Source organism: Centrocercus urophasianus, unplaced genomic scaffold (assembly GCF_019232065.1).
Source record: "Centrocercus urophasianus isolate 14NV4802_14NV808 unplaced genomic scaffold, USGS_Curo_1.0 seq_1208, whole genome shotgun sequence".
NCBI lineage: Eukaryota > Metazoa > Chordata > Aves > Galliformes > Phasianidae > Centrocercus > Centrocercus urophasianus.
The window spans coordinates 57966-85329 of record NW_024884374.1 but is presented as its reverse complement, the minus strand read 5'-3'; the positions used below and the strand labels follow the sequence as shown (position 1 = coordinate 85329).

The 27364-nt window shown below is 44.5% G+C and overlaps 1 protein-coding gene and 1 long non-coding RNA gene across 7 annotated transcripts in view; one reads left to right on the top strand and one right to left on the bottom strand.

Annotated features, from left to right (window-relative positions):
* Positions 1–1466: 1466 nt before the first annotated feature.
* The window catches only part of SMARCD3 (SWI/SNF related, matrix associated, actin dependent regulator of chromatin, subfamily d, member 3), an 82550-nt gene continuing 56652 nt past the window's right edge, over positions 1467–27364 (bottom strand). For all 6 annotated transcript variants that reach the window (XM_042811155.1, XM_042811156.1, XM_042811154.1 and 3 more), the window contains 8 exons: positions 26188–26283; positions 25581–25682; positions 23888–24049; positions 22954–23051; positions 17027–17162; positions 2989–3111; positions 2195–2296; positions 1467–2096 (listed from right to left, as the gene is read on the bottom strand). In XM_042811155.1, the coding sequence (XP_042667089.1) occupies positions 2043–2096; positions 2195–2296; positions 2989–3111; positions 17027–17162; positions 22954–23051; positions 23888–24049; positions 25581–25682; positions 26188–26283 (873 nt within the window). In that variant the 3' untranslated portion in view covers positions 1467–2042. The remainder of the gene's footprint in view (positions 2097–2194; positions 2297–2988; positions 3112–17026; positions 17163–22953; positions 23052–23887; positions 24050–25580; positions 25683–26187; positions 26284–27364) is intronic.
* On the top strand, positions 10079–24918 carry LOC122156437. Its single transcript, XR_006167497.1, has 3 exons — positions 10079–10119; positions 10353–10433; positions 23505–24918. It is a non-coding gene; the product is annotated as an uncharacterized LOC122156437 (long non-coding RNA).

The following is a 27364-nucleotide window of genomic DNA, read 5'->3' as shown; positions in this document are numbered from 1 at the left end:
TTTACACTGGACAGCATGCACACAACTGACACAGCAGCGTAACAGATATGGAAGCACAGTAACAGATGATCCTCGCTGTTTTCCTTCACAATTTTCGCTTGTAGTGCAACTAGCAGAGTCCTACAGCAAATAAGATTTAAAGTCATTAACTGTCTGACAACCTCTCAGCCCCTACCAAGACTCAGTTTAAGACTGCTGGATTTCAGGTTTTAGTGTAGAAAGGGTTTTTAACTAAAATAAAATAAAATAAAATAAAATAAAATAAAATAAAATAAATCCAAACCAAGCCATTCCCAGGAAAAGGCCTTGGGCAAAGAGGTGCAGCTGTGCTTTTTCTCACACCAACGTTTTTCCACAGTGTTACTGCCAACAAATGACTGCAATCAAGCGTGAATTTTCTGAGACACCTCTGGTCACAATGGGCAGTGAAAGCCGTGGCACTGGAAACATGTAAGCAGATGTGTTCAACGAAGCACTGGGAGGGAAGACTTGTGTCTTCTGTAACTGGACAGAAGAAACGTTTACATTCAAATCTGAAAGAATTGGCAACGACAGCAGAAGAGGACTTTAGCATAGCAGAATTAAATACTTATAAGAGCTGCCTCCATTCCTTGCACACGTGAACTTTCATTTCAAGAAAGTGAAAGAAGGGAGATGAAGAGGAGCAGCCTAGAAGAGGATATGGAGTGCTACATCATCAGGACCCAGTTACACTTTGGCAGCTGCTTTTTGGACCAGCAATCATGTTGGTTCGTTAATGACAAACTAATTTATGCACTACAGAAAGCAGGACGGGGGGAAGGATTTAATGAAGATGTCTCTGCTCCCAAGTCAATCTGGTGTAATTCCCATTGTCTGAATTTGTCACGTATTTGCAAAGAAGGTGGTTTCCATGGGGTTTCTAAGGCTGATAGTGCTTCATAATTCAACAGCATCCTATGTAACCAACGCAGAGTGAATGGGAGAACCGAATGATCCGTAGGAAAAGGCAGATTACCTATGACTGAAGACCAATCCAGGGATTCTGTTAAGTGAAGCAAAGAGAAAACTGCCACATTACATGAAGTTAAGTTTTTTGGATTCTGAACCAACTTAACAATTAGAGAACTTCTTTACAGTCTCGATCTCCAGTGGCACACAAAGAAAGAAATGCTGAAGTCATCTCCTGTTTTGCCCATAGGCTTATTGTTAATATCTGCTGTGTTCAAGGCAGGTATCAGCAAAGCACCATTAGTTATTTGCATTTTCTTAGGTTGCCTTATTTCTTGCTTCAACCTCTGTTTCACTAACCCACTGACACTTGAGAATGCTTAAGAGGCTTTCACTCTGGAAAAAATTTCTTCCTCTCAGTATGGCACACTGATCATACTCATGTGATACAGAAACCTGTTTGCCTTTCATTGCACTGGCAGGGAAACGAAGCGTGTTACAGTTTGCAAAATAAATGTCCAGAAGAGCTTTTCATCTCAGGAATGAAAACTCTCCTAGTTTATTATTTTACACAGCATGATGGCTCCTTGCACTGTAATGAAAGTTCTATTCAGGAATATAAAGCATTCCACAACTATCAGACTATCTGTTCTCATTCCAGAGAAGTTACTATTTGAGACTCTTAGGTAACACAGGATGAGAGTTACCTTTATTTCTCTAAACCTGTAGTCTTTCATAACACTCAACTCAATTTCTCCCATCAATACCATCCGTGATTCTATGCATAACCCATAAGGATTTGCTGCGTAGCGTCTGAACTTTCCACTAGAACTCAATGATGCAAGTCGATGAATTAATCTTTAATCTTCTTTAGCACTGACACCTGTACAAAGCATGGCAATCTTCTGCTATCTATGGCCTGGAATGATTTGAGACACCTCCCATGGGCGCTGTTTTCAAGGGTCACTCTAAAGCTGGCGTTCTGGCTGGTTTGTTGATGGTACATTCCCAGCCAGTCAGGAAGCAGGTCCATGTGTAACAGTGAGCTAAGTAACACTGGGGAGTCCACTTGTTCTGTGGTCATGATGCCAATGTGATGTTTTGAGCAATGCTTATGTGTTGCGCACTCCCAGAGACTGTTCCAGTTCCTGTCGGCGCTGCTGAATCTGAAAGAAAAAGAGAAACTGTACAGTTCAGCAGATTCAATTGTTCAGAGACAGGAAGATTCACTTATGAGCCATCAGTGTGGCTACCTCCTTCATACCTTGCAGTAGAAATATCTGCTCACAGCCTCTTGAGACCATGGCTCATGATAAAATTCAGCTCTGCGCTCTTCTTCTGGATTTCCAACTACATCAGTCATCACCTGTGACAAAAATAAAAATACTTTTCACTATAGCTACTCTCCCATGTAGAGAAATATTAGATTTACCTGAGTCAAAACTTATCTGCACTGCTACGTTAAAAATATTCAGGGCTGACCTCTAAGCCCAAGGCAAACGGACAACAAATGGCATGAATGGCACATGATGATAACAGGCCAACTGTGAACAGCCCCAACCTCTGCTCCAGAGCAAGTAAGGAGTAATTCTGCTGCCCAAGATAAGTGCTGCGGATCCCTCACATTTTAACAGCAGGGAGAACACCAAGCTACAGCTCTATGTATGCAGCTACAGAAGCCCCACAACACCTTCGTTCGTGAGGTCTTCCAGCTGGAGGTGTATTTGAACATTCTTTTAGATGTCTATTCCCCTTCTGAATATAAGTAATCATCAGAATCTTGACAACAGATCTCTGGAAGATTATTGATTAACAAAGTAGATATTTATATGTGAAGGACAACTCAATAAAATAATTTCACGGCTTTATTGATATAACTGGTTTTGAGGTGGCAGCCTAACTGGTCTTTCCTGCATACTTTCTGCTCTGGGATAGCAGCATTACACTCACTGTCTTCTTTTCCACCAATTTTCTATCCTGGATGTTTTAGCCACATATGCTATACACATCTAACTATAGTTCTGACATTCTTGTCCCACTCTTCAAACCATGGCTCACCTTAAGATCCCTACTTTGGGACCGGAGAAGGTCTTGGATGTATCCTTTGGGATCTTTGGAGAAACTCAGCATGAAGTCACGTTGTATTTTTAGCTGATTTATGGATTCGATTGTCTCATGAATCTAAAAGAAACAAATAAGCTAGGAGTTACTTAAATCCTCGCATGCTTCCGCAATCCCAAGGCCAGCCCCACCAGCGCCTTTGTGGTTCTTGTAAAGTGCAAAGGTGACAATTCTACACCAAGGACCCATGAAAGATCCCACTGAATTTTCCCTTCAAAGCAGGAGTTAGCCCTCATCCTCAAATCGCATCTTGTTTTCACATGCATTTCTGCAATACAAGCATATTCTTCACCTCCTGCACTGAACGGCTGGATGGCACATACATACAACACTGAGGAGCCAAGTCTCACCCTAATGCAATGATTTCCGGTGTATAAGCAGGCTTTTCACCAACTCAGAGATTTTTCGGTTAAGGCACTCTATGAGTATGTTTTCAAACACTGTCCAATGCAAGAAAGCAGTTACTTCTCTGGTTAATCATCATTATACCTTCAATAATCTGCTGGGATGCTCGAATGTTGTGCTAGCGATTGTCTGATCAAGTCCATGTCAGATAAACTTACATAACAGCTACGACTTCTAGATTTTTTTCTGCTGAGAAAGCCTACTGATGTCATTATGGCTGCCAAAAGGAATGTGAACAATGAGAAACTGAGAGCATGAAAGATTTATAGAAAATGAGTCATATTCTCAAAATTATTATGAAATAAGTGAACAGTAACCAGCAGGGAAGAATGAAGACTCCAATGAAGAGTCAGGGACATATAATTATCCTGGATAACAATATTAAATATGATCATAGTTAATGAACTATTAGCACACGTACAAACAGAAACATTTTGTTACCTTGTTCCACCAAAATTCTAGCTTGAAATTGTAAATTCCTCTCTTTATATTTCTTGTATAAATCTATTTACCAAAACAGCTAATGTGGTCAGGCACATTGGGAGAAACATCCATCTTCTGATATAACTGTGCCACCAAGTCCTCTATTGTGGACACAACTGTGAAGTATGTTAACAGAAGAGAGCTGCTTTAAACTTCAAACACTCCTCATTTGGGAAAATGATGCAGCCATCTAGAGGGAAACCTCCCATTGCATGCAGCAAGTTCCCTCCAGATGACTCTGTGGCAGCACAGCAACAAATGGTACAAACAGAAATACAGAAGTCAAGGCCTGCATACCCAGAGGTGACCTCAGTAGCTACACTAATCGCAGCTTGTGCTCTGCTGCAGCAAATGCTCAATAAAAGGTGGTAAAGATGTCAAAAATGGGGAGCTGCAATGGAAACAATAATCCTCCAGGCTGGGAATTAACTATCTGAGCAGCTGTTCTGCTGAAAGTGATCTTTTACCAGAACCCATAGGACCTCTGGTGTTTAAACCACCTTTAAAACAGTGCATAGGCAGTGGTTGCACATGGTTAGAAATCAACAGAAAATGGGCTGGAATATGTGACACAAATCATATCTGTTCTGTTATATCACACCTTCTGTTCCCTTGCCCTGGGAAGCCACTTTCATGTCTCTCTTACCAAGCCAGATCAACCATTTCTGCGTGCACCCGTACCAGCAGCGCTCGAGACAAGAATCCCCAGCGCCTGCAGAGCTCACCACTGCTGAGTGCGCGCAATTCTCATTTGATAAACGGGCGCAACTCTGCCAAACTCTTCCAAATGATTTTTCTTCCACTCATTTTCTACCACTGCCACCAGTGCAGCGAGCTGCTCTGCAGCAGTGCATGTACAGCACACACCTGAAATAGGAGATTCCCCTAGCTTTCTCACACATAAATTTAATACCTCACGACATCTCAATAAAAATTTACAGTCAAACAGATTATACGACTCTTGAATACACTAAAAAAGAGCAGTGCTGAGCCGGCATTCTGAGTTTATTGTCTCTGCAAATTCTATAGGAGGCATTCATTCTGGAAAATCAGCTAGGGCAGAACGACTCTATCTGGACTTCTAAATATTTCTGCATTTGAAAGTGCTCTCTACAGTCAAAAGAGATCATGACAGTACAGTCACACAGCAGAGACCACGGAATAATTAATCTCAACCAAAAGCAGACATCGCTATCCAATCAGTTGCACAATGTACAAGAGATTTTAAATTGTTCAAGGGCTAAGTGTAATGCAGAGTATCTGTTTGGCCAGACAGTCCCAACATTTTAGCTGCTTTTTCTTCTTCTCCAAGGTAAAAATGTAAGCACCCCGTTCAGCTCACTCGGAAGTTGTGTGAACATTACCAGCCCCGCTGTGCCCAAAGTCTTTGGTTCACTCATCTCTGCTCATACTCTGCAAAAAACTGCTTCCTTCAACCCATCCAAATATTAACTCAATTCTTTGCCTCCTTCTCTTTCTCATCAGCATAAATCAAAAGCAAATTATTTTTCCTCACCGATTTATTATCACCACTATTAAGACCTCAATTAATGCCTGTCCTTGAGACTCTTATAGCTCAAAACATGCCATCCATAATTTAAACTACAGCATTAATCTTTCTTTGCTCACTGTATGCTGTATTTCTCCACTTTCCTTGCATCTTACTTCACCTCATCTCCTGCCTATTCAGGCTCGTATTTCTTACTCCACTATCTTATACAGCAATCCCGTATCATCACCACAGTCTTGTGGTGTCTTTAGGCACTTCTCTGCCCAATATTCATGTACAGGGAACAAGTTAGATTTATATTTTCAGTAGTCAATGAGAGAAACTTGTTATCTCTCACTGACCTGCTCAGAGTCTACTTTGGATAAGATTACTTTCACAGAGTCGCCGAATGGTTTGGGTTGGAAGGGACCTTTAAGATCATCCAGTCCCAACCCCTCCTACAAACAGGGACACCTCCTGCCAGACCAGGTTGCTCAAAGCCCCGTCCAGCCTGCCCTCGACTGCCTCCCAGGAAAAGGCATCCACAGCCCCGCAGGCAATCTGCTTCAGTCCCTCACCACCCTCACCGCGAGGAATTTCTTCCTAATATCTAGTCTACATCTACCCTCTTCCAGCTTAAAGCCATTTCCCCTCATCCTGTCACTACCTGCCCTTTTAAAATTCCTCCCCCAGCTTTCCTGTAAGCCCCCTTCAAGTACTGGAAGCCTTGTCTATTCCAGGCTAAAGAGCCCCAACTCTCTCAGTCCCACAAGGGAGGTGGATTCGATGGCCAGGGACATCAGAACCACAGAAATATAAGGCACTGGTGGACACTGGTGCACTGTGCACTCTGATGCCCTTGAGTCACCAAGGGACAAAATCAATTCATATTTCTGGGGTGATTGGGGTTCCAAGAGTTGATCGTGTTGGAGGCCTCCCTTTCGTTGGCAAAGCACCCTATAGTGACTGGCCCAGGGGCTGCCTGTATACTTGGCACTGATCACCTGAGAAGGGGATACTTTAAGGATCCCAAGGAGTATCGATGGGCCTTTGGAATAGCTGCTGTGGACACAAGAGGTGTTAAGCAGCCGCCTGCTTTGCCTGGCCTTCAGAAGATCTGTCTGTTGTGGGGTTGCTATGGGCAAAAGAGCAACAGGTACCAATTGCTACACAAACGGTGCACAGGCAGCAGCACCGCACCAACAGGGATTCCTTGCTCCCCCTTCATAAGCTGATTCGTCAGCTAGAGAGTCAGGGAGTGATCAGCAGAACCCACTTGCCTTTTAACAGCCCCATATGGCCAGTGCGTACAGCCAGTGGAGAATGGAGGCTGACGGTGGACTACCGTGGCCTGAATGAAGTCACACCCCCACTGAGTGCTGCTGTGCCGGACATGTTAGAACTCCTTATGAACTGCAGTCAAAAGCAGACAAGCGGCACGCCACCACTGACATTGCTAATGCCTTCCTTTCCATTCCTTTGGCCACAGAATGCAGGCCAGTTTGCCTTCACCTGGAGGGGCATTCAGGATACTTGGAACTATTTGCCCCAGGGGTGGAAATGCAGCCCAGTTATTTGCCATGGGTTGATCCAAGCTGCACTGGAGAAGGGCAGCACTCCTGAGCACCTGCAGAACATTGATGACATCATTGTGTGGGGCAACACAGCAGGGAAAGTTTTTGAGAGAGCAAATAATCCAGATCCTTCTGCAAGCTGGTTTTGCTAGTAAGCAAAGCAAAGTGAAAGGACCTGCCCAGGAAATTCTGTTCCTAGGTATGAAGTGGCAAGATGGACGTTGTCACATCCCAATGGATGTGACCAACAAAATCACTGCCATGTCTCCGCCCACTCGTAAGAAAGAGACACAATCGTTTCTGGGCGTAGTGGGCTTTTGGAGAATGCACATCCCAAACTACATCCTCACTGCAAGTCCCCTTTATCAGGTGATGTGGAAGAAGAATGGGGCCCTGAGCAGCAGCAGGCTTTTGAGCAGATTAAACCGGAGATAGCCTGTGCTATGGCCCTGGGGCCAGTATGAATGAGACTGGATGTAAAGAACGTCCTCTGCACTGCTGCTGGAGAGAAAGGTCCCACTTGGAGTCTGTGGGAGAGAACTCAGGAGAGACCCAAGGTCGACCCCTGGGATTCTGGAGGGGGTCCGAAGAGGGCTACGCTCCAACTGAAAAGAAGATCCCAGCCATGTATGAGGGGGTTCGGGCTGCTTCTGAAGTAGTCGGCTGTACTGAAACACAGCTCCTTCTGGCACCTCGACTGCCAGTGCTGAACTGGATGTTTAAAGGCAAGGCTCCCTCCACTGCCCTACCGATGCCACTTGGAGGAAGTGGATTGCGCTGATTACACAACGAGCGTAGGTGGGGAACCTCAGCCGTCCAGGAATCTTAGATCATCTTAGCAGTGGCCTGAAGGTAAAATGTTGGAACATCAATGGCAGAAGAGGTATCACATGGTGAAGAGGCCCCACCATACAATGAACTGCCAGAAAATGAACAGAAATTTGTCCTGTTCACAGATGGATCGTGTCATATGGTGAGGAAGCATCGCAGATGGAAACCTGCTGTGTGGAGCCCCACACGACAAGGTGCAGAGACCACTGAAGGGAAAGGAGAATCAAGTCAGTTTGCAGAGGTAAAGGCTGTCCAACTGGCTTTAGATATTGATGAATGGGAAGAGGTGGGCAATGCTTTATATTTACTCATGGGTGGTGGCAAATGCCTGATGGGGGTGGTTACAACAGTGGGAACAAAACTGGCAGCGGAGTGGTAAACATATTTGGGTTGCTGAATTGTGGAAAGACATTGCTGCCCAAATGAAGGATGTGGTTGTAAAGGTGCGCCATGTAGATGCCCATGTGCACAAGAGTCAGGCTACTGAAGAACAGCAAAATAATCATCAGGTAGACTGAGCTGCCAGAACCGAGGTGGCTCAAATAGACCTGGACTGGCAACACAAGAGTGAATTATTTCTAGCTCACTGGGCCCATGAGACCTTGGGCCAAGGAGGAGATGCAACATTGGGTGGCCTTAATTATAGATGGTATTGCACAGCTTATTCTGTGCAATATGCATATATCATTATATATGACTGTGAAGCATGTGCCACAATTAAACAAGCCAAGAAGATGAAACCTCTCTGGGAGGAAGGCTGATGGTGAAAGTACAAATGTGGGGAGGAGTGGCAGGTTGATTGCACCACCTTGCCACAATCTCGCAACAGTAAGCGCTATGTGCTCACCATGGTGGAGGCAACCACTGGGTGACTTGAAACATATGCAGTACCCCATGCTACCGCCCGAAACACCATATGAGGTCGGGAGAGGCAAACCATGTGGTGACATGGCACCCCAGAAAGAACTGAATGCAATAATGGGACTCATTTCAAAAATGTACTTGTGGATATTTGGGCCAAAGATCATGGGTGGATTTATCCCCTATAGTGCACCAACTTCTGGCAAAATCAAATGATACAAAGGATTAAAAACCACGTTGAAAGCAATGGGTGGTGGAACATTTAAGCACTGGGAGAAGCATTCGGCAGAAGCCACCTGGTTGGTCAACACTCAAGGATGGGTCAGTCGAGACGGTCCTGCCCAATCCAGCTCTCTACATACTGTAGAGGGAGATAAGGTCCCTGTGGTACATGTAAAAAGCACGTTGGGAAAAGCAGTTTGGGTCTTCCCAGTTTCTGGAAAGGGCAAAACTCTGCGTGGAACTGTTTTTTCTCAGGGATCTGGGTTCACTTGGTGGGTGATGCAGAAAGATGGGGATGTTCAATGTGTACCACAAGGGAATTTGATGCTGGGGGATGCATATATACACGTCACAGAATCACAGCATGGTTGGGTTGGAAGGGACCTCAAGGATCACGAAGCTCCAACCCCCCACCAATGCAGGGCCACCAACCTCCCCATTGCACAGCAGCCCAGGCTGCCCAGGGCCCCATCCAACCTGGCCTCCAACACCTCCAGGGATGGACGGGGCATCACAGCCTCTCTGGGCAGCTGTTCCAGCCCCTCACCGCTCTCACAGCACAAAAATTCCCTGACATCCAACCTCCAGCTGCCCTCCCTCAGCTCCAAACCATTTCCCTCGTCCTGCTGCCATCTCCCCTTGCACAGAGCTGACTCCCCTCCTGGCTGCAGGCTCCCTTCAGGCACTGCAGGCTGCACTGAGGTCACCCCGCAGCTTCTCTTCTCCATGCTGAACAAGCCCAGCTCCCTCAGCCTGTCTTTGTAGGGGAGGTGCTCCAGTCCCCTGATCATCTTTGTGGCTTCCTCTGGACCATCTCCAACAGCTCCCAGTCTTTCTTGTACTGAATGTGTACTCATGTACATGAATACACATGTACACATGTGTCTGTGTATATATAATTATACAAATATATATAATTATAGATAATATAATACATATATATATGTGTGTGTGTATAAATATATATGTGTGCATGTGTTTAATGTTTAATGTTGTATGCGAACTGCTGAGTCACGGCCTGAACCCCTGATTGATCACCTGAGGCAATCAATGAGTCAGGCAGAGGAGCACAGGTGAAGGCAATTCAGCTGTGCTGCCTGGCTCCACCCCTCCTAGACCTATTTAAGAGCTGGCTACCAGTGGGGTAGGATCTCTTCTGGAGTTCTGCTCTGCTGGTATTTTGTGAGTGAGCCTAGGATAGGGGTAAGCCTTCTATTTGTTCTCTTTTGTTATCATAATCTGCTTTGCCTAACTCTCTTGTTTATTTTGTGATTATAACATCCTAATATTCTTTGATTATACAAATGTATATATGAAGCATGATGTAGTGATGTGGAGTAAGGGGTCGAATGCCATGGGTTTATGATTTTTGGTTATCTGTATTCCATTTCGTAACATCATGGAGTGCTTTGAGAGTTAAAGAGTTGATACTCCAGTTCCAGGTAGAGAAGAACTACATCCCTAAGAGGACGGAGAACTGTCAGCTGTTCTGTTAACACTTCTGCTCAGAGCAAAAGGTAAAAGCCATTTGTAGGTCACTCAATCTTCCCTTTTTTGTTCTCGGTAGCGTGTGAGCTCCCTAGATCATCTTGACTCAGCAGTAGAGCAAGGCGTTTGGCTTTTAGACTCTCTCATTTAATTGTTTTATTAGCTTCAGTTCTTCTATGATGTTGTCTCTGGCTGGATAGATGGGGGAAGAGGAGTAGATGTAGTCTACCTTGATTTTAGAAAGGCATTTGATACTGTTTCTCATGACATCCTTATAACAAAGCTGAGGAAGTGTGGGGTAGATGAGTGGACAGTGAGGTGGGTTGAAAACTGGCTGACTGGCAGAGCACAGAGGGTCGTCATTGCTGGTGGAGAGTCTGGCTGGAGGCCTGTAAGCAGTGGTGTTCCTCAGGGGTCGGTGCTGGGTCCGGTCTTGTTCAACATCTTCATCAATGACCTTGATGAGGGGATGGTGGCCACCCTCAGCAAGTTTGCTGATGATACGAAGTTGGGAGGATTGGCTGACAGCCTGAAGGCCGTGCTGCCATTCAGTGAGACCTGGACAGGCTGAGAGCTGGGCAGAAAAAAACCGGATGAGGTTTAACAGAAGCAAGTGTAGAGTCTTGCATCTGGGGAGGAATAATTCCATGCACCGGTACAGGTTGGGGGATGAGCTGCTGGAGAGGAGCTCTGAGGAGAGGGACTTGGGTGTCCTGGTGGACGACAGGTCGGCCATGAGCCAGCAGTGTGCCCTTGTGGCCAAAAAGGCCAATGGCTTACTGGGGTGCATTAAAAAGAGCGTGTCCAGCAGGTCGAAGGAGGTGATCCTCCCCCTCTGCTCTGCCCTGGTGAGGCCTCATCTGGAGCACTGCGTACAGTTCTGGGCTCCCCAGTACAAAACAGACAAGGAGCTCTTGGAAAGAGTCCAGCGGAGGGCCACCAAGATGGTGAGGGGCCTGGAGCATCTCTGCTATGGGGAAAGGCTGAGTGAACTGGGTCTGTTCAGCCTTGAGAAAAGAAGGCTGAGAGGGGACCTGATCCAAGTCTATAAATATCTGAGGTGTGGGGGCCATAGTGGTGAAGCCAGGCTCTTTCCAGTGGTACGTGGAAACAGGACAAGGGGAAATGGACATAAGCTGCAGCATAGGAAGTTCCGCACAAATGTGCACAAGAACTTCTTTAGGTAAGGTGACGGAGCACTGGAACAGGCTGCCCAGGGGGGTGGTGGAGTCCCCTTCTCTGAAGATGTTCAAGTCTCGCCTGGACACCTACCTGTGCGACCCTGCTTTGGCAGGGGCTTGGTCTTGATCTCTGGAGGTCCCTTCCAACCCCTACAATTCTGTGATTTAATTCCAATTATATTTTTTCATATTGTATTACTTTGCATTCCACTACCTTATTTAGTAAATTTGTTGTTTCTCCTCATATTGTTGCAGCTGTTTTGGTTTTAGGCCCATCTCTCTAGGGGACTCTTTTTCCCATTTCCCTTTCCCAGGGTGTGGGTCCCTGGGACCCCATCCCGGCAGTCGCAGAACCAGGTTGAACCATCCTTTAAGCTGTTGACAGGGTCAGACCACAGCAAGGTAGCAACTGGGGAACCAGGTGAGTCTCAGCCAGCAGTGTGCATATGTGTGCACTGGTGCTTGTGTATGTCTGTGCCTCTGTGTGGACATGTACACTTGTGTGTGCTTGTGAGGCTACCTGTACCATCATTTGGAGTAAGGCTGCAGCCTTGAGGGCCTGAATGGCCAGGCAAATATTAGCAAACAGGGAGACTTGGATCAAGAGACAGATAGCAGAAAGACAGTGTCCAAGCCCAGTTGTCAGTAGGACACATCTAAAAATTCACTGGAAATTAGCTGACTTCCATTCTGCTCAGCTAGAGATGGATGGCAATGAGAACATTTGTGATCTTTGTGTTCATAAAAGAGCTCTGTAACTTCCTCTTTTGATCTGTGTTGGTGGCCATGTGTGTTACATAGAATCATAGACTCATGAATGTTGGAAGAGACCTCTGAGACCCTAAAGTCCAACCCCAACCTATCCCCCCCCATGCCCACTAACCATGTCCCCAGGTGCCACATCTCCATGGTTCTTGAATACTTTCAGGGATGGTGACTCCACCACTTCCCCAGGCAGCCTGTTCCAATGCCTAACTACTCTTTCAGAGAATAAATGTTTCCAAATATCCAACCAGAACGTCCTCTGGCACACCTTGAGGCCATCACCTCTCATCCTATTGCTATTACCTGGCAGCAGAGGCCTACTCCTACCTCACTCCAACTTCCTTTCAAGAGTTGGTGAGAGTGATGAGGTCCCCCCTGACCTCAGCCACTGCCCATAAGACTTGTATTCCAGACTCTTCATCAGCTTTGTTGCTCTTCTCTGAATGTGCTCCAAGGCCTCAGTGTCTTTCTTGCAGTGAGAGGCTCAAAACTAAACAGGATTGCTAAACCACTCTCCATCATCATTGAAAGATCTTGGCAAATGGGAGAGGTGCCTGAAGACTGGAGGATGGCCAGCATCACTCCAGCCTTAAAAGAGGGCAAGAAGAAGGATCCAGGAAACTACAGGCCTCATCTCTTCCCTGGAAAGGCGATGGAACAATCTGTTCTGGACGCCATCTTCAAGCAATTGGAAGACAAGAAGGTTATCAGGAGTAGTCAGTATGGGTTCACCAAGGATAAATCATTCTTGACCAACCTGATAGCCTTCTATGATCTCATCACTGGCTAGGAAAATGGGGGGAGAGCGGTGAATGTTGTGTACTTTGACTTCAGCAAGGCATCTGACAGCCTCTCCCACAACATCCTTGTTATGAAACTTAAAGTATGTGGGATAGATGAGCAGATGGTGAGGTGGATTGAAAACTGGCTGACTGGCAGAGCTCAGGAAGTTGTCATTAGCAGTGCAGAGTCTGGTTGTAGGCCTATAACTAGCAGTGTTCCCCAGGGGTCGGTGCTGGTTCCAGTTTAATTCAACATCTTCATTAATGACCTGGATGAAGGGATAGAATGCACCTTCAGCAAGTTTGCTGATGATACAACACTGGGAGGATTGGTTGTCACACCTCAAGGCTGTGCTACCATTCAATAAGACCTGGACAGACTGGAGAGTTGGGCAGGGAGGAACATGATGAGGTTTAACAAAAGCAAGTGTAGAGTCTGACACTTGGGGAGGAATAATTGCATGCATCAGAACAGGTTAGGGGATGATCAGCTGGAGAGGAGCTCTGCAGAGAAAGACCTGGGGGTCCTGGTGGGCAACACATTGGCCATGAGCCAGCAGTGTGCTCTTGTGGCCAAGAAGGCCAATGGGGTCCTGGGGTGTATTAAAAAGAGCGTGGCCAGGAAAGTGAGAAAGGTGACCCCTCCCATCTACTCTGCCCTGGTGAGGCCACATTTAGTCCACTGTGTCCAGTTCTGTGCTCCCTTGTTCAAAAAAGACAGAAATCTCCTAGGAGTCCAGCAGAGGGCCATAAAGATCATAAAGGGCCTGGAGCATCTCTGCTATGGAGAAAGGCTGAGTAATCTGGGTCTGTTCATCCTGGGGAAAAGAAATCTGAGAATGAGTCTGATTAATGTTTATAAACATGGGAAGGAAAGAGGGAGGCAAATGGATGAGGCCAGGCTCTTCTTCATGGTGCGTAGCAATAGGACAAGGAGTAATGGCCTAAAACTTGAACATAAGAAGCTCAGTATTAACATGCAGAACTTCTTTAAGATAAGGGTGATGGAGAACTGGAACAGGTTGTTCAAGGAGTTGTGGAGTCTCCACCTGCGCAGATATTCAGGACTTGTCTGGATACCTATCTGTGAGATGCACCTGCTTCAGCAGGGGGGTTGTATTCAATGATCTCTTCAAGTGCCTTGCAGCCCCTGCAATTCTGTGACTGTGATGTAAACAGTATCAAGGTACGGCCTCACCAGTGCCTAGAACACAGAGGGATGATCACCTCCCTTCTCCTGCTGACTGCATTATTTCTGATATAAGCCAGGATGCCACTGGCCTTCTTGGCCACCTGGGCACACTGTTAGCACACTGTGTTCAGCTGGCTGTCAACCAGCACCACCAAGTCACTTTCCTCTGTGCAGCTTACCAGCCACTCTGCACCAAACTTGCAGCAATGCATGGGGTTGTTGTGACTAATGTGAAGGACCTAACACTCGGTCTTGCTCATCTTCACCCCACTGGCCTCAGTCAACTGATCCAGCCTACCCACATCCCTTTGTAGGGCTTTCCTATGCTCAGGCGAATCAACAATTTTTCTGAACTTGGTGTCATCTGCAGACTTACTGAGGGTGCATTCAATCCTTTCATCCAGATCATCAATAAACATATTAAACCCCCATCAGCACTGGGCCCCAATACTGATGCCTGGGAAATATCACTTGTTACCAGCTGCCAGCTGGATTTAACTCCATCTGCCACTACTCTCTGGGCCCAGCAATCCAGCCAGTTCTTCACCCTGTAAAGAGTGTACCTGTCCAAGCTGCTAGCTTATCCAGCAGTACTGCGGGAGACTGTCCTGGTTTCAGCTGGTAAAGAGTTGATTTTCTTCATAGTGACTGGTGTGATGCTGTGTCTTAGCTTCAGGAGAGAAACAAGGTTGATAATACACTGATGTTTCTAGTTGTTGCTGAGCAGTGCTGTACAAAGCAAAGGACATTCCAGTTCAGGTTCTCTTATTGCTCTGCCAGCAAGAAAGCTGGGGAACACAAATAGCTGGGAGAGAACAAACCAGGACAGCTGATCTAAACTGGGCAAAGAGATATTTGTAGAATCATAATCATAAAATCATAGACTGGCCTGGGTTGCAAAGGAGCACAGTGCTCATCCAGCTCATCCTGCTGTGTGCAGGTCGCCAACCAGCAGCCCAGGCTGCCCAGAGCCACATCCAGCCTGGCCTTGAATGCCTGCAGGGATGGGGCCTCCTTGGGCAACCTGTGCCAGTGCCTCACCACCTTCTGGGGCAAAAATTTCTTCCTCGTATCCAACCTAAACCTCCTCTGTCTCAATTTAAAAATACCATATGACATCATGTAAGAAAACTATAAAGCTGAGCAAAGTTGGCTGTGGGAGGCCAGCTAGGCATCAATCAGCGGGTGGTGGGTTATTGGTTTGTACATCACTTGTTTTGAGTACATATATATGTGTGTATATATATGAAATTATTCAATTATCAGTACTGTTATTTCCCTCTTCCCTTTCTGCCCTGGTATCTCTACCTATGAGTTCTATTTTTTTTTTCCAATTTTCTCTCCCCATTTGACGGAGAGGAGAGGGAGTGTGAGAAAAAAGGCTGTGTGACATTTATCTCTTTGCCAGGTTAAACCACAACAGAGACAGAGTCAAAGGCTTTATGAACTCTAGGTCAGGCTACATCAAAAGCCTTTTCCTCATCCATTGGGGGGTTACCTGGTCATAGAAGAAGATGAGGCTGGTCAAGCAGGACCTGCCTTTCATGAACCCATGTTGGTTAGGCCTGATCCCCTCGTTGTCCCACAGATGCCGTGTCATCTCTTTCAAGATGATCTGCTCCATAACCTTACCTGGCATTGAGATCAGGATGACAGGCCTGTAGTTCCCCAAATCATCATTATGACCCTTCTTGTAATTTGGCATCACATTAGCAAGACGTACCTGGTTGACCAGGACTGCTGATAAATGACAGAAAGCAGCTTGGCAATCATCTCTGCCAGCTGCTTCAGCACCTTGGGTGGGTCCCACCCAGCCCATGGACTTCTGACAGCACAGGTCACTAAATGACTTGCAGGGGGTTTATTCTGCTCTTTATCCCTGTATTACAGTTCAGGAGGCTGAGTATCCTGAGGATAACTGGTCTGATATTAAAAACATAAGAAGACACTGAGAACCTCAGCCATTTCATCATCCTCATGGTAATATTCCCTGCCACATCCAATGAAGGATAGAGATTCTCCTTGGTCCTCCTCTTGCTGCTAATATATTTATAAAAACACTTTTTATTATCTTTAACAATGATTTTTTTCTGAGTTCTTTTCTTTCTAATTTTTCTCTCTGCAAATATGTGTACTTGCAGTGTATATGGACGCACATGCATCTGTGTGCACTTACTGGGAATACATGCTCAGCCCTGCTGCTGGTTGGATTTGCAGTAAAGGAGCTGCGGCAGCCTCTCAGGCTTTCAGGTCCAGCCTAATTCCCTTAACACACACCTTGGAAGACCATAATCGATCCACCTCATGTGCTCTGAAGTGTTTTTAGTTGTAAACAAGCCTTGTTAGTTTCCCACAGAACACAACAGATCTACTAAATAGTTCAGAGGGTTCTGAAATCCTATAGCATGTGGAGTGGCCCGCACTTTATGGCGCCTGCCAGGGGATTCATTACACTGTCTGTGAAACTCTGCTTCTATTACCCTGACAATGATATCAGGCCCTGAATCAAATCCTAACATCAAGCTCTGCTCACTTCACTGTATTTCCATAGCATGTGACTTATTCAACCCTTGAAAGCAAATCCAAATGAGAAATCCCTTTCTCACATTACTCTCTTTGATGCATGGCACCAAAGCCACATGGAAGATAGACAATATATATATATATATATGCCATGTGATACTTTACTCCTGGACCAGTACCTTGTTGTCCAATGCTGTAATCTCCTGTTGGTTAGCTGTTGAGAGAAGAAAACTACTCATCTGTCCCTTTAATGGGTCTTCAACTTCTACATCTATGTCATAACAAGCCGTCTTCTTCTGATCATTGGGGTCAACACTACAGAGAGGATAATAGAATATTATAAGAACTGCTGTAATGAATCAGAGTAAATACCCATCCAGATCCATATCTAGGATATATTTTCTGCAAAGGACTGTTGCAGATGCTGGGAGAAGAGTTTAAGAACTGGTTACCTATATATACATGCATATCCTAGCGTATTGTCTTATCTTTCATCAGTTAGAATTCAGACTTTTGAGTCAGAGGTTTTGTCCAAACTATAAACTTTAACAGCTACTAATGCTCAATCTTAAATTAAATTGCCTCACATTTTCTGAGAACAGTTATAGCTTCAGCCTCCGAAGTAATTTCCAGTTGTAAACAACATTTCAATATCGTTTCTGTTCCGCTGCATCCATTTAGGGTAAGTAAAATCGTACACTCACATTCTGGATGTGAGCACTTAATTGGTTATCAGTTCCAATGCTAATTATTGAGTTGGAGGACATGACTGGGGGAGCAGTGACTTCCCACTTGAAGTAGCTGAAATTGTAAGAGATAAGTTGCAAAAGTTAAACGTTCTGGGGGCCTGATGGGATTCATCTCTAAGCACTGAGAGAGTTAGTAACTGGACCTCTATCAACAATTTACTAAAGGTCTTGGGATACTGTGGAGATTTCTGTTCACTGGAACACAGTGTTATAATGATCTAAAAGAAGGTCAAGAGAGAAGACCTACCAAAAGCTACAATCTAATCTCAGTACATGAAAAAATATAGAGAAGAGTTTCCTAGGTACTATCAAAGGATATTTAAAAAACAAGGATGTTATCAGGCATAGTCAACACGGATTCACAGTGGGAAAAGCCTGCCTCAGTAACGTGATCTCTTTGTACAATCACATCACCGCTCAGTGGGTCAAGAAAAGGCAGAGGTTGTAATCTCATTGGCTTTTAGTAAGGCCTTTGATACCGTCCCTCACAGAATCCTTCTGAGCAAATCGTTGAACCATGACCTGAGTAGGGTCTCACTGGCTGATGAAGTGGCTGAACGGCAGAGCTCAAAGAGCTGTAGTGATGTTGGCTACATGATGATAGCAGTGTTCCCTAGGTCTCAATTCTAAAGTCAGTCTTGTTCAACACGTTTATCAGTGATCCAGATCAGGAGTTGAACGCAGCCTCAGGAAGTTTGGTGACAATACTAAACTGCGAGGTGCTGCCAACTCTCTTGAGGGACGAGAAACCTTGTAGAGGGATCTAAGTAGATTGGATAATTGGGCAATTGTTAATTGCATTACATTCAGTAAGAACAAATGCTGGTTTCTGCATCTGGGATGGAGGAATGCCAAACAAGTGCAGATTGGAAGATGAATCATGGACAATAGCAAAACTGCAGGGTCTGGAAGGGACCTCCAGAGATAATCTAGCCCAGCCCCCTGCAAAGCAGGCCCCCCATAGCAGGCTGCACAAGTAGGTGTCCAAGCAGGTCTTGAATATCTCCAGAGGAGAATCCACAACCTCCCCGGACTGCCTGTTTCAGTGCTCCACCACCCTTACTTGTGAGGAAATTCCTTCTCATATCGGTGTGGAACTTCCTGTGCTCCATTTTATGGTTGTTTCCCCTTGTCTTGTTGCCTTGTCCTCACAGACTGCTGAAAAGAGCTTGGCCGCATCTCCTCAACTCCCACACTTCAGATACTTATAAACATTAATTAGATAATCAAATGATTCCTCAGTGTTTCCTCCTAGCAGAGCTTTTTCCAGACCATTCATCACCTACGGGCTCTTTCCAGATTCTCCTGTATGGGGGAGCTGGGAACAGGACAAAGTACTCCAGATGAGGCATCACCAGGTCTGTGTAGAGAGGAAGGATTACTTCCCTTGTTCTGCTGGCCATGCTCTTTTTAATGTACCCCACAATACCAATGGTCTTCTTGGCCACAAGAGCATATTGATGGTTCATGGTCAACCTGCTGTTCTCCAGGGCTTCCAGGTCCTTCCCTGCAGAGATGCTTTTCAGGATAGGATTCACAAGAATGACACAAAGCTGCACCAGGGGAGGTTCAAAGTAGGAGACAGACACCTCCTGGCTAGCTGGAAATGTGCTGGTGGACTGGAAACTGGCAAACGTGACGCCCATCTTCAAAAAGGGCAGGAAAGATGACCCTGGTAGCTACAGACCTATCAGTCTCACCTCGATGCCAGGGAAGATTACGGAACAGATAATCTTGGGAGCCATTATGAACCTATTAAAGGTCAACCAGAGGATCAGGCCCAGTCAGCATGGGTTTACGAATGGTAGATCCTGTGTGACAAACCTGATTTCATTCTATGACAAGGTGACCCACTTAGTGCATGAGAGTAAGGCTGTCGATGTGTTTTACCTGGACTTCAGTAAAGCCTTTGACACTGCCCCCCACAACATTCTTATGGAGAAGCTGGCTGCCCATGGTTCGATGGATGTACGCTCTGCTGGGTGAAACACTGGCTGGATGGCTGGACCCAAAGAGTTGTGGTCAGTGGAGTTAAATCCAGTTGGCTGCCGGTCACAAGCGGTGTTCCCCAGGGCTCAGTACTGGGCCACTTCTCTTTAACATCTTTATTAACCATCTTGATGAGGGGATCAAGTGCACCCTTAGTAAGTTTGCAGAGGACACCAAGCATTGATGTGCCTGAAGGGAGAAGGGCACTACAGAGGGACCTGGATAGACTGGATCAATCGGCCAAGGTTAACTGTATGAGTTTCAGTGGGGCCAAGTGTCAGGTCCTGCATTTTGGTCACAATGACCCCAGGCAACCCTACAGGTTTGGGAAGGAGTGGCTGAAAGCTGCCTGGTGGAAAGGGACCTTGGTGTAGTGATGGACAGTCAGCTGCTGATGAGCCAGCAGCATGCCCAGGTGGCCAAGAAAGCCAATGGCTTCCTGGCTTGGATTAGGAATGGCGTGGTGAGCAGAATGGGGGAAGCCATCTCTGCTTAAAAACTATTTGGATGTGGTGCTCAGGGATGTGATTTAGCAGAGGGCTGTTAGAGTTAGGGTACTATGGGTGGGTTGTGGTTAGGCTTGATGAGCTTTAAGGTCTTTTCTAAACTGAGGAATTCTATGACTGGAAACATTTCTTCACTATCAAGGTGGTTAAAGACTGAAATGGGCCTCCTCGTGAGGAGATTGATGCCCCATGTCTGTCATTAAAATAATGCTCTCATTATTGCACTTTAATTTCTGGTTAGCTGTAAAGTGGTCAGGCATTTGAATTAAATTATCTTTCTAGGTCTCTCCAATTGAACTATCCTAATTTCTTAATTTTCATATAAAGCAAATCACCTTTATCTTGATGCCTGATAGATTCTTCAAAAAACACAGCCACTCATGCCTTCCTGCTACAGAAGCTATACTGATTTTTCCCAAATATATCACATTTATCACACACCTATTAACTTCATCCTCTTTTATAGTTAGTATAATTTGGCTTCCAGTATCCAGGACCGATCTTGGTGCATCTGAATCTCTGGGCACAACAAAGTGACATTCTGGAGTTAAGGCTCACAGGGAGCCTCAAGGATGATGGGGGGCTGCAGAACGTGCCTGCCCAGAGAAGCTGCCAGAGCTGGGTTCATCCAGCCCTGAAGAAGAGACCTGGGGAACTGACTCGATGGATGGAACTTTTTAAGTTTTTATAACTCATGACTGTAACTAAAAGGGATAAATAAACATCAAACAGGTTCACAATACAAGAATATTGAAGAACTACATTTTGTAGAACATTTGTGTAATGTTAAGAGGTGGCTTGCTTCTTTGCAGAAATGGAAAATGCTACCTGTAATTTCAGATATGAGAGCAACAAAGAATAGCTCTAGCTCCAGCTTAGGCTCACATAAGAAGATTTCACTTCTGTGAGTTTTAAATCTGATGCATTCAGTTTTGCATAGTTCAGAAACTATTATCCACTCTTTTTTGTGGCATCCTCTTTCAGGAGATGTACCATATAAAAAAGTATTTTTGCAGATTATAATCTTTCTGTTCATTTCTATTTAATTTCCACTTCATTCTCACTTCATTTTTTTGTTGCTTTCTTTCTCAAAAAGTAGGGATGGTTTGTATCTGAACACTAGTTCTAAAATGCTACAATGAGATTAGAATAGCTCCTGTTTTCATCTGTGTGCATCCTAAAAATCTAAAATGAATAACTAATCTAGGTGACCTTCCTGTACAAGACAGGCCTAGAGATAAATCTGAAGAGCACATATATTTAAAATCACCAGCAATTAAGGATCCCTGGCAGCAGCTGGCTGCTGTTCCAGTGGTTGACTACACTCACTGCTAAGAATTTAACTCAGTGAGCAGGAGAAAGGGTCTGCGAGTCTGTTCAAAGCCAAGCTGGACAAGGCCAGCAGAAATGCGATGCGATCCGAACCAGCTTTGAGGTGGTGGTGGGGAAGTCTCAGATGACCAGTGTTGGCTTCTACGTCATTCTGCAATTTCAGCAGTCTAAATCTACTTACTGCCATTACATTCAGTGCCAAACTTCCAGATATTTTTTCTTTTGCTGAGACTACCAGCATTACATCACCCCCTGAACAAACATCTCCTCTTCTAGGCGAATTAACACTTCCCCCATCCACAGCCTGATCTCACTATAGCATAATACTGTCCAGTTCTGTGTGGTGCACAGAGTATGTCAGAGAACACTGCTGTACACAGCATCCTCCTCTTCAGCTTCTAGCTGGAGGAAGTTATCTTGCCCCCGGGACTTCTTTGCCAAAAAATACTGTCAGTTAGTTCCTTGCCATATTTTTCCCTAGATAATGACTACGTGCCTCTGAGGACCTCAGCTTTTTCTTTTTGCTCCATCAAAAGGTCAAAATCATCTTCAGTGACAGTACATACACAGTTATCAACTCATACAGTGGTCAAAAGCCACTTTTAGACTGTTTTATATGGTCAAATTAATTGAAAAACAAGTTTTATTTTTACAGCCTTTGTAACTTTAAAATTTCTTATCACATATATTACAGAGTTGAAACAAAAAATCATTTTTAAGCACATTCAGGAATATTTGTTGTCAATATTCCGTAGGAAATTAACTTCCTAACCTCAGTTAATGGTAACATTTAAATACTCTGAGTTTTGACCAAGACTACAAAGGAACTTAGAAGAGACTGAAGTAGCCAACAGCAAGTTTGCAGTTCTCAATCTCTCCTCTCCTCCCAAGTTGTCACTTAAGTATGGAATGTGCTGGATGTGCCCTACATATATGTAAAGCTGTATATTAACCATGCCAAAAATATGCCTGTTTTGGCAAGGATTCCAGGAAGTTCACTGCTTTGGCTGCAATAACCTTCACTGAATCTTGTCATTCTTTAGATTAACTCTTTAGAGGATCCTTGAATAGCCTGCCTTCTTCAAGGAGGACTAGCACCCAAACCAGCTGATCCAATCCCAACCAAGCATGCAGACTGGCCACTGTATCTGAAGCCATTATACTGTTGCATATCTGACATAATCGGGTGGTTAGAATGAATATCTGTGATATTTTAACTCCCTTTCCCCCCCCCCCCCAGTGGATTCAAACTTGTTCTTCTCCCATTAGGAAGGAAATCCAATCAACTCTCAATATTATTTTAGTATGGATAAGAAGAGCGAGAAGTTTTGCACTCTCCTATAGAAATGGTGCCACTCCGCTGAAATAATTCCGAATTACACAGACCAGAACATCAAAGAGAACAAACACATGAAGTCCAAGGCTCTGACCAGGATGTCAGAAAACCTGGATTCTGGTCCATGCGACAGCAGCTGCTTCTGCATTCATGCACTTTGCACCTGACAGTGCTGAGCTGATGGCCAAGCTTACCTGATGATATGGTTTATTACGATAGGATCTGGTGGCAGCAGCAAGTTAGTCAGTCTCTGAGGGATTTCAGAAAACTTTAGCCGTGGGCAGTCAAAAATCTGGAATACAATGAAGCCTGTTACCCTCCAGAATCCAATTTGCAGTTAAGAAAGTAAACCATTGGTTCAAAGGTAAGGGGATTCTGTAAGCTGTAATTCTGTCCCCTGGCCAAATACCAGCTGTTACACTTTGCTCACAAACCCTCCCTTTAAGAGCTTTCAAAATAAGCGAGGTATCCCAGAAGCTATGGAAAAACAAAGCCAGGTAAGGTAATGATAGCTCATACATCATCACTTGTACTAAACTGATGTAGCCTTATTTACAGAAAGCATGGAGATCCCTCCAAGCATCCCTTGTGGTTAATTCTAGAGGTTGTTGTGACAGACAAAAAGTCTTAGTGTGCTACTTTCAAAACAGCATGCAGACCACTGAGAGCATCTTAAGATTTGAAGCACGTTTAGGAAGAAGATAGCTTTTCTAATCATGTCTTTCATGTCTTCTGCCTTTCTTAGAAGGAGAAAAGAAGGGATGGAAAAGACTCTACATATGATCTGGTATTCAGAAGCAGCAGACTTTATCATGTCACTGAGATACCATCTTATGCTAAGAAAAAAAACCCAAACAACTATAAATCAAGACAGTGAAAAAGAGCTTTTCTTCCTGGAAAGGCTTTTGTGCAGGTCATAAACCATCAGATTCCTGATAACACTGGCAAATGGAGGAGGTGCTTACTTCCATTATTTTATGAGTTGTATGTCAGTGTCTGTTGAAAACCATTCAGTACTGAAGACTGCAAATTATTAAGCAAAAATTCAGAAATTTTGTTCCATCAAAAGTTTGCAGATGGATATTACAGAGCACCTTGAAAGAGACACCGTGTCCAGAAAGGAATTACCTGCTGGAAGTACTTGTCACAGTTAATGTATTCCTTATCATGGGAATCTTGCAGCTTATTTGTTTTGATGTACTGCCACAGAGCCTGGATGATAGCTGATCGGGTCTGCGTGTGTATCCCCAGCAAACGGGCCAGCCGTGGGTCCAGTTTGAACTGCGGAGGCTGCAACACAGTGAAAAGGAGGGAGATGGTAACAGAGAGAATAACAGGCACCTGCCCAGATAGAGCTTCAGCTTTAGTTTTCTGAGGACTTTGTTCCACACGTGAATTGCCCCTTTCAGCGGTGGAAGCTGCATGAACAGAAATTGCTCAGATGTGAATCCATGGAATGACGATGCCTAGTGCTTGAAAAGGAAGAGGGACACCATACATGTGCTGTGCAAACCAGCTACCTGCATCACGTGCTGCAGACAATGAGCTGCACAGTCAGAAGTTTCTCTTTACTTTTTATGCAGTTTGGCTTTAGGGACCAGAAGACAAAAAAGAATGATCCTGCCTCAGAACTAATGGAGATTAGCCACAAATTGAGAGCATGAATTCAAGATGACACTTCTGCTCTTCCTAATAATCAATCAGCTGCCTCCCATCAACAAACTCCGTTGGAACTCTTTTTTCACACATGCTTCCAAAGTTCCGCTGCACATCAGGAACTGCACCTGGTTACAACTTGTCAATGGAATCTATTTCTCCTGACTTCTGTGGTACAACTCCTCAATTGCCCTGCTTTACATTTCCAGCAATATACATTCTTTAGGTACCCTGGCGTCTGGTGCCTCTTCACAAGTGCACTCATGCTCATGTTTAATATTTGCCACATTTTTCTGCATTGTTGGCTTTCAGGTCACCCAAAGTCAGATTTATAACAAGACAAAACTCCAGGTAAGAAAACATGCTTAAAAGCATAAATTTGTACTAATGGTGATCATAACAAACTCTAAATTTATTTTCCTAACAGTCAGGATAGCAGCTATATCAGCACCTCAGTTAGGTCATGCATTCTCTAAAATTAATAAAACTGTCTATTCTAGGAAGACTAAAGACTATCCTAACTTTTTCTCCTTTTTGTTTGTTTGTTTCCTGTGACTGGAATCAGGAAACTAATTTGGAAGTAAGCTTTGCTAGCTCTGAAGTGAAGATCTCTTATCTTATGTCTGTGTGCAGTACAGACATTTCCAGTATAGAAGGTATTACTAATAAAAGAGAGGAATCAGGAATGCTGAAACAGTGCAATGACAGGTCTGTCCCACTCAGGGCAATGTTTTATGCCAGATTAGAATGACAGCGTAACACAAATGTAATAACCTCAGAAAGCTGTGCAGTCTGCTCTGCTGCTCAGGTACCTCCAGCAAGAGCCATTCCTTTGAAACATAGCATACAGGAAACCTCCTCTTCATGGGCATCTCACCTCACTATTTAGCAAGAAGTCTGAAGAGGCAACATATATTCTTTCTGCAGGTGATAGTAATCATCATCATGCCAAGATGAGTTTTTTGCCAGATGATAATAGAAACTCATTTGATGAGCTCTCTTAATATTTTCCCTAATCTGGCAGTTCAGTATAACTATAATCTCTTTGGTCAACATGACATTCCGAGTCCACATTAATTATTTCTTGATGAACGTGATGGGATGAATTTACTCTGCTGCAGCATGCCCCAACGGTGCATTTTCCATGACAAAAGCACACACTGACCTGGTAATCCAACATGAGGAGTAGCGTGCACCGCACACTGACATCACCAGGTCTTTTCACCTGGAAGCCATCAGTCTCCTGAGTTGTGGGAGTTCTGTGCCACTGCCAAAAACAAAAATCAATCAATCAATAAAGCCAATTAACGCGGTCAGCCTTTTTTTCCCCACTGATGCAGAAAATTCTGTGCGCCCATCAATGGAGCACCTTGCACAGCGCTCCAAGCAAAAATAAGACAAGCAGTAAGCCCTGGAAATCTTGTGATTAAAAACCAAACCAAAAACCCCACATCGTTTCTTGCTCTGCCCTCACAAGGCTGTTTCAGCTCACAACCTGCTTGGATGCTAGTATGCTTCACTTGTCAGAAGTGTGCACACTTCTTTTTCATTACACGAATTCTTAGAGGCAAACCACATCACCACTACACCTGTGATTTCAAACTGCATAGATTCTGTTAGTAAGCACTCCAAAAAAGAACGATATTTTGAAGCTTCTGAAAACACCATGAGATAATAAACTCGATGTAACTTAAACAAGGTAGGTAACGGGCACGTAGCTGTTTGTCTGTGTTAGCACAGAGTATGAATGCAGAGGCGCATGAACTTCCTACCTCCACAAGATGGTTGTCAGGTCCGTAGAGATCTTTGTCCAGTTCAATGACTAAACTCTTAAAAAAAGATGAAAACTTCCGTTTCTGTTTGCTGAGCTGTATAACCAGAAGAAACAAATGTTTCAGACTGCATGTAGTAGCCTGTGTTACGTGCTTTCTTCTCAGGCTCTCTTCTCATACAGATCACAATTTCGCCCGGTCTAATCGAGTTTCCCCTCTGACAAATGCAGAGAAACGTGCCAAAATCCAGCAGTGGTAGAACAGTACAGCAAGGGAAAAGTCTTCCTTGACTGTGAACAAGGTCACTGCATCCCTTTTATGTTTGTATTTTTTTCCATAAATGCCAAATTCTTTGTCTAAATTCTCAAACAGCAGCAAGTCTTACAGATTAGTCATACGCTAAGTGTCTCCTTTTACATTTTGCCTCTTCATCTAATCAGTAGTATTTGCTGTTTGCTCTACAGTTCATATTGTCTAATTAAAAAGCTGGGAGGTCTATCTCACTTTCTGGGCAATACACTCCACAGTGCTTCTTTCAATCATAGAATCACTTGAGTTGGAAGGGACCTCTGAAGGCCATCAGGTTCAACTTTCCTGCTGTGAACAGAGTCACCTACAGCTCCACCAGGTGCTCAGAGACCCATCCAGCCTAACCTCAAACATCTCCAGGGATGGGGCACCCACTTCCCCTCTGTGCAGCCTGTGCCAGTGCCTCACCACCCCTACTGCAAACAACTTCTTCCTAATATCCAGCCTTAACCTCCCCTCCTTTAGTTTGACACCATTTCCCCTTGCGCCATCACAGCAGACCTTGCTAAAGAGTCTTTCCCCTTCCTTCTTACAATCCCCTTTAGATACTGCAGCACCCCAGCTGAGGTTTCAATGACTTTATTCTTATTTACTGGAAGTTACTTGGAAGTACACCCTCCTTCAATTTAAAATTTGCCAGTAACTGAGATGCCATGATAAAAATGGGCAAATTTTTTTCCAATAACAAAGTTTTCTTCTTTTGTTATTAAAATTCTATAATTTCTATAATCAGTGAATATTAAGATGTTATAATTACAAAATAAACAAGAGAGTCAGGCAAAGCAGATTATGATAACAAAAAGAGAATAGATAGAAAGCTTACCCGTATCCTGGGCTCACTTACAAAACTCCAGCAGAGCAGATCTCC